Genomic DNA, 11,914 nt, shown 5'->3' with positions numbered 1-11,914 from the left:
GAGAGCTTGGGAAGTGAGTCAGTTGTTGTTCGCTGATGATACAGCGCTGATGGCTGATTCGGGTGAGAAACTGCAGAAGCTAGTAACTGAGTTTGGTAAAGTGTGTGAAAGAAGAAAGCTGAGAGTAAATGTGAATAACAGCAAGGTTATCAGGTACAGTAGTGTTGAGGGTCAAGTCAATTGGGCGGTAAGTTTGAATGGAGAAAAACTGGAGGAAGTGAAGAGTTTTAGATATCTGGGAGTGGATTTGGCAGAGGATGCGTGTGTGGACGTGTATGTATATACATGTGTGTCTGTGTGGGTTGGGCCATTCTTTCGTCTGTGTCCTTGCGTTACCTCGCTAACACGGAAGACAGTGACAAAGTATAATAAATAAATCAAAATAAATATACTATGTTCGTGTCTCTCACCTCTTTCCATCTACGCGCATCTTTGCCTTTTTAAACGTACGTATATATGTCGGATTTTGAGATTATCTTTGTGCATACGTGTATTTGGTGTGAATCCACTGATATGTGTATGTGTGTACATGAACGTACATGTATATCCCAATGTTACAAAGTTAACGACCAAACGACCTTCCTACCATCGAGTTACGGGACTAGGCTGTGTTCACACGCAGAGCACTGGAGGCTCAGCTGCGGTCTCGATCACAGGCTGGCTACCTTATCCTTTACCTCGCCGTGACAATAGGTCCCGCAGAGTAGATGACTTCCATTCACTGAGGGCTTGAGAAGGCCTGTGTTGTGGTTCAAGAATCATATCAATTATTGCTTTATCCTTAATCTGTTCATCTTAAGAATACATGGGATACGAACACTGAGGGCGGTTTTAAAATCATTCTTGGCACCTGAAGAAGGTGTTAAAGACATTTCGTTAGTAGTTATAACATGACGGCTCTAATAACCCTGACAGATGATGGGTCTAAAGCTCAGCCTACCAACCAATCTTTCAGAATAAACGTGTGACATATGAAATATTTCAAAGTTTTATTCTGAGAGTGATTATGATAATAATGTCTACATGAATATAGGAAATCAACTTTCTGAATTCATCCTACAACACTAAAATGTTGCCGTAGAGTGCAAAGTGTTCCATCTTACGGATAATGAAAACATAATAAACATACACTGTCACACTGATTAGTAAATTGCTAACATAATAAAACAATAACTAGAGAAAAGAAATATTCCTTTTCTGGCCTGTTCTATGTTGTTGTTATGGGCTCACTGGGCTGGGTGATAGCGAATTAGAGGTTTCGAGCATAGGATTCATGAATGTTGATACCAGCGAAGATGAACTCTGTATTAGACAGTTGAAGGCATTGTATATTATGCGTACGATGGGAGGCGGAGTTTCTCCTCCCTGACACAGGAGTGTATTACGCCTATGTACTACCCTGTCTGGTAGAGAATGCGTGCGTACAGAGTGCGTGGTACGTGTCCAGCGAATCCCTGGTCCCTACGCTCATCCTGATGACGGAGAACCTGACAATAGCAATGCTCATGACGGAGAGGGCACAGAAGGCGAATATGTAGGTGGTGTAGGTGTCGTCCCTGCCAAGGGTTGCCTCCGCTAGCCCCATGAGTGAGTCCGTCGCCAGCAGCACCACCCGCAGCCACACCCACGCCCACATCAGCCCAACTCGCCTCTGTCAAACCAGCGATGGCAGCAGGTCAGTGTAGTAAGAGGGACTGAATCTGTCACAGGTTTATCGTAAAGAAAAAAAGAATGGTATAATCATTATCTAGCTTGAGGTACAAGATTGGCAGACATTAGCAACAGTGACCTAAAGTGGATGGGAAAGTGATTAGTGTACAAAACATATCTTGCACAGGAATGTATTGGCCGAGGCATAGTCATCACTCAACACTGGAAAAGATAATCAGAAAGCAAATGAATGACCTCTCGCAGAGCAGGAACTACGTGAGAGACAACACGGTTTCAAAAGGAGGTAGTGGGTAACGCACCTCATGGATTTCTGAGAGAAAGTGAACTCCGTTTTAGACAAAAGAGAAGTCTAGGTAGATTATATCTATCTGGACTGCAAGAACGTATTTGACACTTTACCACATAAGGAGCTGGTGGAAGCAGAAACTTCATGCAGGAATGATGGGGAGAATCCGACGAATAGAAGACTATCGTAGTGGAAGGGAACAAAGAAGGTATGTCAGCGGAGCTCCCCAAAATGGGCTGAGGTCGCCAGCGGCGTGCCCCAGGGATCTGTTCTGGGATCACTGCTCCTCTTGCTCTATACGAAAGAATTGGACTCCTAGCTGAATACGATTGCAGATGACGTCAAGGGCATGAGTGAAATAAAACGAAAAGAGGGGTTATTACATCAGCTTTAAAGGGGACCTAGACAAACTTCAAAATTGGTCTGATACATGGTTGATAAAACTCAGGTCGAGTAAATGCAATGGGGTTGGGCTGGGGAACAGTGAAAAAAGGCCTCGATATGAATAACATCTAGTAGGTAATATACCTCTAGAATCCGTGTGCGAAAGGAACTTGGAAGTCGACATCGTCGCTAATTTGTCGCCAGAGTCCTAGCAAATATCAGAATTATATTTCAATGCACGGGGAAGGAAATACTCAGCAAGTGGTTCACGCCATACATTATGCAAAAACAAGCAAATGCTCCTCAAGTTTGGTTACCACACTTTAAGAGGCACAGAGAACTCAAGGAGGAGACCCAGATATGGAAAACAAAGGTGGTACCAGAACTAAGAAAAGCCAAGTTACAGGGAAAGGCTAGAGGTCTTCTTTTGGTTCACTATGGAAGAGAGAAAAGTAAGGGTGACTTGATCACTGCCTTTAAGTTTTTTTTTTTTTAACAAGTTTCATGATGTAGACAGTGAACACTTCGAAAAATGCAAAGGTAGAGGTCATAATGTGAAATTAAGCAAAGGTTAGAAAACATGTTAAGTAATTCTACGGAAGAGCAGTGGCCTAAAAGGTCCACCGTAGCCCCACTGGGTGAGTGGAGACCTACCTGTCGGACAGCATGAACCAGCAGGAGGGCCGTGACCATATGCACCACCACCGACAACGTCAACGCCACACGCTGCAGCACATAGCCTGCCAACAGAACACGATCGTCATGGAGATTGGTAACACTGGATCACTTAAGATATCAGAATTCATTTTCCTTTCTTTACTTGTACCCATTTTCTATCACTCCATGTCCTCTTCATCAAGTTTCTCAGTTATCTCAACACCGGTAAAACTAAAGTGTTAGGCAGGAAAAAAAAGGGTAAAAATTGGGATACCTGCAAAATATCATGGTAATGGCCATTGTATATTTAGCACACCAACGTTATTACATGTCAAGCGATAAGAACTACAGAGGAATTTGATAATAATTCGTTGCTTCTCAGGATATTTTCTTTCGGTTCTTGTAAAGTGTTCTGTAACCTGGCTGCGGAAAGCAGGTGGATAATGTTCTTGGGTAAAGGTTGGAGATTTACTGTTTCTAGTACAGGAACGCTGAAGGCGGAAGATTACAGGAGGTCGTGCTCAAGGGTCATATCGTCGTGCTCAAGGGTCATATCGTCGTGCTCAAGGGTCATATCGTCGTGCTCAAGTGTTATATCATCGTGTTCAAGGGTCATACCGTCGTGCTCAAGTGTCATACCGTCCTGCTCAAGGACAATACGATCGTGCTGAAGGATACAATAGAACACACACACACACACACACACACACACACACACACATACAGTACATAAACCGGTCCTGAGATATCATTCGCATGGACTGGAGAGGATTAAAGGTGATCATACTCTCTCATCCCCTGCAGGAGACAGCATCCCACACTCACCTTTGTGCCTGGAGAACAGCGTGATGTACCCCAGGAAGAGGAGAAAACAGACGAGAAGGATCTGAAAGATTGAAAAGAACCGTCAGAATCTTAACTTAAATGAGACAAGAAGATATTCTTGAGTTAACATAAAATTGGAGACCAAGATATTCCATCCGCATCATAAACGAGAGAGAGAGAGAGAGAGAGAGAGAGAGAGAGAGAGAGAGAGAGAGAGAGAGAGAGAGAGAGAGAGAGAGAGAGAGAGAGAGAGAGAGAGAGAGAGATTCCTATTGCACCATAAATGAGCGTAATAAGAACATAAATAAGAGAACAAGATATTCCATCCTTAACATAAAAGACACAACAAAATATTCTTTTCTTACCTAAAACAGCAACATTTGTTTATAATTTGATGTTTTATTTATCAATAATGTTGTTCATGTTTTCAGAGTCATTTTCTTTTCAGTTGTAGCTGTCAATGATCATAATGCCTATCATTACCGCCGTTGTAGTCATCATTTTCATCATCATACAACTATCAATCAGTAGAAGTAGTAGTATTATTAGTTGTAGCAGTTATAGTGGTCGTACTAGAATTATTATATTCATCATTATCATTCCCCTTCCGCAGGAGAAATCATTTAGTTTTTGCTTTCTTTTAATTCCTCAGTTATTCTACAAGCAGAACCTTAATCTTAGTTCAGTGAGGATGCATTAGATCTGATCCTTACTAGTTCTTGTAGCAGAAGTAGTAGTAGAAAGGAGATAATCTAAAGCATGAATTCTGATGAGCTACACAAGGAATATACAGGAGAGTGAAAGGTGTGCAAGAAATAGAGTGAATTGGAACGATGTGATATACCGGGGTCGACGTGCTGCCAATGGGTTGAGGCATGGCATGTGAAGCGTCTGGGGTAAACCATGGAAAGTTTTGTGGGGTCTGGATGTGAAAAGGGAGCTGTGGTTTTGGTGCATTATATACATGACAGCCAGAGACTGTGTGTGACCGAATGTGGCCTTTTTTTGTCCTTACCTAGCGCTACGTCGCTAGGAGGGGGGAGGATGGATGCGATATCATGTGTGGCGGGGCGGCGACGAAATGGATGAAGGCAGTAAGTATGAATATGTACATGTGTACTATGTACATATGTATATGTATATGTCTGTATGTATACATTGAAATGTATAGGTATGTGTATGTGCGTTTGTGGGCGCTTATGTATATACATGTGCATGTAGGTGGGTTGGGCCATTCTTTCGTCTGTATCGCGCTACCTCGCTGGAGACGGCCATTGGGTCTAAAATATATGTATACGTATATATCGTGTTTCATTTTCCCTGTGGACTCATAGGAATATATATATATATATATATATATATATATATATATATATATATATATATATATATATAAAATAGAACTTAATATAGGCGTAGAGTAACTATGGACAACCTAACGAATACCCTACAAACATGATAAATGCTAAAACCTACAGCTGTGGCACCTATCTGTAAAACCTTTACTTTTGGTATGTTTTCACATACAAAATTTATCGGACATATTCTTATCTTAAACATTTGCGTCTGCAACAAAGTCACTCACTATTTCGAAGAAGGCGACGGCCAAGGCTTTGGAGCGAGCTGGTCCCCAGCGGGACAGCACCGGGCCAGGGCGCCCGTCCTGGATCCCACAGGCCATCTAAGGGGATAAGACAATGCAGCACATACAAGATCTAAGCAGAAATGTGGGAACCAACAGCACTATCTGTAGTCCGTCTGTCTGAACACACACACACACACACACACACACACACACACACACTTGATCACCGTGTCCCGTATTGACAAGGCAGCGCCAGAAAGACTGAAAAAAGGCCGCATTTGCTCACATTCATTCTTTAGTTGTCATGTGCAGTTTACCGAAACTGTAGACAAGAAGGGGAGGGTTTCTAGCCCCCCGCTCCCGTCCCCTTTAGTCGCCTTCTACGACACGTGAGGAAAGTGAGGGAAGTATTCTTTCTCCCCTATCCCCAGGGATATATATATATATATATATATATATATATATATATATATATATATATATATATATATATATATATATATATATATATATATATATTATCATTTCTATTATTTCATTATACTTGGTCACGGAGCGAGGTAGCGCAAGGACAGGCAAAAGAATGGCCCAACCCGCCCACGTACAAATATATGTACATAAACGCCCATACTTGGTCGCTGTCTTCCGCGTAGCGAGGTAGCACAAGGACACAGACGAAAGAATGGCCCAACCCACCCACGTACACATGTATATACATAAACGCCCACACACGCACATATACATACCTATACATTTCAACGTATACATATACATACACATGTACACATCCATACTTTTGCTGCCTTCATCCATTCCCGTCGACACCCAGCCACACATGAAATGGCACCCACCTTCCCCCAGCGCGCGCGCGAGGTAGAACTAGGAAAGGACAACAAAGGCCACATTTGTTCACACTGTCTCTAGCTGTCATGTGTAATGCACCGAAACCACAGCTCCCTCACCACATCCAGGCCCCACAAAACTTTCCATGGTTTACCCCAGACGCTTCACATACCCTGGTTCAATCCACTGACAACACGTCGACCCTGGTATACCACATAGTTCCAATTCACTATATTCATTGCACGCCTTTCACCCTCTTGTATGTTCAGGCCTAGATCATTCAAAATCTTTTTCACTCCATCCTTCCATCTCCAATTTGGTCTTCCACTTCTCCTCGTTCCCGCCACCTCTGACACATATCCTGTTTGTCAATCTTTCCTCACTTATTCTCTCCATGTGACCAAACCATTTCAATGCACCTTCTGCTCTCTCCACCGCACTCTTTTTATTACCACACATCTCTCTTACCCTTTCATTACTTACTCTATCGAACCATCTCACACAACATATTGTCCTCAAACATTTCATTTACAACACATCCACCCTCTTCCACACAACCCTATCTATAGCCCACGCCTCGCAACCATATAGCATTGTTGGAACCACTATTCCTTCAGACATACCCAATTTTGCTCTCCGAGATAACGTTCTCGCCTTCCACACATTCTTCAACGCTTCCAGAACTTCGTCTCCTCCCCCAACCTGTGACTCACTTCCGCTTCCATGATTCCATCCGCTGCTAAATCCACTCCCACATATTCAAAACACTTCACTTCTTCCAGTTTTTCTCCATTCAAACTTACCTCCCAACAAACTTGTCTCTCAACCTTACTGAACCTAATAACCTTGCTCTTATTCACATTTACTCTTAAATTTCTTCTTTCACACACTTTACCAAACTCAGTCACCAGCTTCTGCAGTTTCTCACTCGATTCAGCCACCAGCGCTGTATCATCAGCGAACAACAACTGACTCACTTCCCAAGCCCTCTCATCCACAACAGACTCCATACTTGCTCCTCTCATCCACAACAGACTGCATACTTGCCCCTCTCTCCAATACTCTTGCATTCACTTCCCTAACAACCCCAATCTAAAAACAAATTATACAGCCATGGAGACATCACTCACCCCTGCTGCAAACCGACATTCACTGAGAACTAATCACTTTCCTCTTTCTACTCGCACACATGCCTTACATCCTTGACAAAAAGTTTTCACTGCTTCTAGCAACTTACCTTCCACACCTTATACTCTTAATACTTTCCGCAAAGCATCTCTATCCACTCTATCATATGCCCTCTTCAGATCCTTAAATGCTAAATACAAATCCATCTTTTTTTCTAAGTATTTCTCACATAATTCCTTCAAAGCAAACACCTCATCCACACATCCTCTACCACTTCTAAAACCACACTGCTCTTACTATTATCATTATCATTACTATTAATCGCTGTTTCCTGCGTCAGAGAGGTAGCGCCAGGAAACAGACGAAGAATGGCCAATCCATTCACACACACACACACACACACACACACACACACACACACACACACACACATATATATATATATATATATATATATATATATATATATATATATATATATATATATATATATATATATATATATATATATACCTCGCAAACGCGGGAGACAGCGACAGAGCAAAAAAAAAAAAAAAAAAAAATATATATATATATATATATATATATATATATATATATATATATGTATATATATATATATATATATATATATATATATATATATATATATATATATATATATATATATATGTATATAAATAAATAAATATATATATATATATATATATATATATATATATATATATATATATATATATATATATATTTTTTTTTATATTTATTTATTATACTTTGTCGCTGTCTCCCGCGTTTGCGAGGTAGCGCAAGGAAACAGACGAAAGAAATGGCCCAACCCACCCCCATACACATGTATATACATACGTCCACACACGCAAATATACATACCTACACAGCTTTCCATGGTTTACCCCAGACACTTCACATGCCTTGATTCAATCCACTGACAGCACGTCAACCCCGGTATACCACATCGCTCCAATTCACTCTATTCCTTGCCCTCCTTTCACCCTCCTGCATGTTCAGGCCCCGATCACACAAAATCTTTTTCACTCCATCTTTCCACCTCCAATTTGGTCTCCCTCTTCTCCTTGTTCCCTCCACCTCCGACACATATATCCTCTTGGTCAATCTTTCCTCACTCATCCTCTCCATGTGCCCAAACCACTTCAAAACATCCTCTTCTGCTCTCTCAACCACGCTCTTTTTATTTCCACACATCTCTCTTACCCTTACGTTACTCACTCGATCAAACCACCTCACACCACACATTGTCCTCAAACATCTCATTTCCAGCACATCCATCCTCCTGCGCACAACTCTATCCATAGCCCACGCCTCGCAACCATACAACATTGTTGGAACCACTATTCCTTCAAACATACCCATTTTTGCTTTCCGAGATAATGTTCTCGACTTCCACACATTCTTCAAGGCCCCCAGAATTTTCGCCCCCTCCCCCACCCTATGATCCACTTCCGCTTCCATGGTTCCATCCGCTGCCAGATCCACTCCCAGATATCTAAAACACTTCACTTCCTCCAGTTTTTCTCCATTCAAACTCACCTCCCAATTGACTTGACCCTCAACCCTACTGTACCTAATAACCTTGCTCTTATTCACATTTACTCTTAACTTTCTTCTTCCACACACTTTACCAAACTCAGTCACCAGCTTCTGCAGTTTCACACATGAATCAGCCACCAGCGCTGTGTCATCAGCGAACAACAACTGACTCACTTCCCAAGCTCTCTCATCCCCAACAGACTTCATACTTGCCCCTCTTTCCAAAACTCTTGCATTTACCTCCCTAACAACCCCATCCATAAACAAATTAAACAACCATGGAGACATCACACACCCCTGCCGCAAACCTACATTCACTTAGAACCAATCACTTTCCTCTCTTCCTACACGTACACATGCCTTACATCCTCGAAAAAAACTTTTCACTGCTTCTAACAACTTTCCTCCCACACCATATATTCTTAATACCTTCCACAGAGCATCTCTATCAACTCTATCATATGCCTTCTCCAGATCCATAAATGCTACATACAAATCCATTTTGATTGAGAGGGTGAAGGCATGTACAGAGCATCAGATTGGGGAAGAGCAGTGTGGTTTCAGAAGTGGTAGAGGATGTGTGGATCAGGTGTTTGCTTTGAAGAATGTATGTGAGAAATACTTAGAAAAGCAAATGGATTTGTATGTAGCATTTATGGATCTGGAGAAGGCATATGATAGAGTTGATATATATATATATATATATATATATATATATATATATATATATATATATATATATATATATATATATATATATATATACATATATATATATATATATATATATATATATATATATATATACATATATATATATATATATATATATATATATATATATGTATATATATATATATATATATATATATATATATATATATATATATATATATATACATTTCAACGTATAAATACATACACATACAAAGATATATACATATATACACATGTACATATCCATACTTGTTGCCTTTATCCATTCCCGTCGCTCCTCCGCCAAACACGAAATATCATGCCCCCACCCACTTCAGTGAGGCAGCGCCAGGAACAGACAAAAACGGCCACATTCCTTCACACTCAGACTCTAGCTGTCATGTGTAATGCACCGAAACCACAGCTCCCTTTCTACATCCAGGTCCCATAGACCTCTCCATGGTTTACCCCAGACGCTTCACATGCCCTGGTTTAATCCATTGGCCAGGTCGACCCTGGTATATGATATCGTTCAAATTTACTCTATTCCTTGCATGCCTCTCACCCTCCTGTATGTTCAGGCCCCGATCGCTCAAAATCTTTTACACTCCATCCCTCCAGCTCTAATTTGGTCTCCCGCTTCTCCTTGTTCCCTTCACCTCTGACACATGTATTCTCTTTGTCAATCTTTTCTCACTCTTTCTCTCCATATGTCCAAATCATTTCAACACACCCTCTTCTGTCCTCACAACCACACTCTTTATTTCAACACATCTCCTCACCCTTTCATGGCTTACTTGATCAAACTACCTCACACCAAATATTGCCCTCAAACATTTCATTTCCAACACATCCACCCTTCTGCGTACAACCCTAACTATAGCCCATGCCTCGCAACCATGTAACGTTGTTGGAACTACTATTCCTTCAAACATACCCATTTTTCTTCTCAGAGGTAACGTTTTCTCCTTTCACACATTCTTCATTGCTCGCAGAGCTTTCGCCCCCTCCCTCCCCTGTGACTCACTTCTGCTTCCATGGTTCCATCCACTGCAACGTCCACTCCCAGGTATCTAAAACACTTCACTTCCTCCAATTTTTCTCCATTCAAACTTACATCCCAATTAATTTGTCCCTTAACCCTACTGAATCTAATATACCATTTTTCATACCATATTCCACAAAGCATATGTCAACTCTGTCATAATCTTTCTCCAGGTCCATAAATGCCACACACAATCCCTCTCTTCAAAGATATTTCATACATCATCTTCAACGTGAACACGGAAAGAAGGCTTGATATAGGTATCGTCTACCAGAAAATAAGTTGTGGTAATTTATGCGTAAGAGAAACAAGGGATTCGAGTGCACCTAACTTATCGTCAGGAAATAAGCTGCAAACTGTTTATATCGTATAATATTCCAAAACTGAAATATACATCTTTCGTTTGCTTACAGCATTTAATGAATAACACAGATATCAACTCATTCCGACACACGTGACTTGTTTAGTCTGATGGCAAATTAACGTAAGCAATTCCTTACTCACTGTTACTGTAAATATGAGGAACTACCAATTTCGTCTCGACTGCTGGTTTCTGAGAGCTGGGTTAGAACGATGTGTTAGTGTTTAGAACTTTCCACTATTCTCTTATCGATGCTGTTGGTGAAAGGGCTCATCCTTGCAATGCTGCAGACAAAATACGGTTTCTTACAGCATTTCTCTTTTTTCAACAGACTGTACAGCCATCTCATTAACGCTATATATATATATATATATATATATATATATACAATCATTATTTGAATCCATGCGCTCGACCCGTGATTGCTACTCCACCTAGGCATAATAAATCAACCGTTGACTGCGGTGAAGACATAATTGAAAATATAATCTCTGATGGAAACGGATGCTCCTTTACCTTGCAGATAGCAAGACGAAGCCTTTCTGGTGTTCCCAAAGGTCTTCAAGACAATAAAGATCCTCTCTGTAGCTTCTGGTGATGGAGCGGATCCCTTTAAATATAGCTTCAAACCACCATCCACACTCGGGGATACTTCCTCACTAGTCACTGCCATGTGAACGGACAAGGAACATTACCCACTTAGCTCCATCAGCCATTCCCCGTACGCTGCCAGTTGTTGCGCTTTTCTTTTATCATACCGTAGTTCGGTACAGGGGTGAATAACAGTTTTATCTTGACCTCCTATTAAAGTATTATTAATGCAGTCCCATGCAGGGGTTCCTACTCCTTTCTCACGAGAGTGCTGCG

General features: G+C 41.1%; 1 protein-coding gene across 3 annotated transcripts in view; it reads right to left on the bottom strand.

Moving 5' to 3' along the window:
- Positions 1-974: 974 nt before the first annotated feature.
- LOC139761331 (uncharacterized) overlaps positions 975-11,914 on the bottom strand; it is a 63,822-nt gene continuing 52,882 nt past the window's right edge. Inside the window, exons 1-5 of one of the 3 annotated variants that reach the window (XM_071685408.1) lie at positions 11,564-11,725; positions 5,409-5,504; positions 3,824-3,884; positions 2,996-3,081; positions 975-1,651 (exon numbers count right to left, since the gene is read on the bottom strand). In XM_071685408.1, coding sequence (XP_071541509.1) covers positions 1,388-1,651; positions 2,996-3,081; positions 3,824-3,884; positions 5,409-5,504 — 507 coding nt within the window. In that variant the 5' untranslated portion in view covers positions 11,564-11,725 and the 3' untranslated portion in view covers positions 975-1,387. Of the gene's footprint in view, positions 1,652-2,995; positions 3,082-3,823; positions 3,885-5,408; positions 5,505-11,563; positions 11,736-11,914 lie in introns of those variants that run through there. The other 2 variants (XM_071685418.1, XM_071685400.1) reach the window with 2 other exon arrangements.

Source organism: Panulirus ornatus, chromosome 3 (assembly GCF_036320965.1).
Source record: "Panulirus ornatus isolate Po-2019 chromosome 3, ASM3632096v1, whole genome shotgun sequence".
Classification (NCBI taxonomy): Eukaryota; Metazoa; Arthropoda; class Malacostraca; order Decapoda; family Palinuridae; genus Panulirus; species Panulirus ornatus.
Note: the sequence above shows the minus strand (reverse complement) of the source record. Positions and strands in the feature narration are given on the sequence as shown.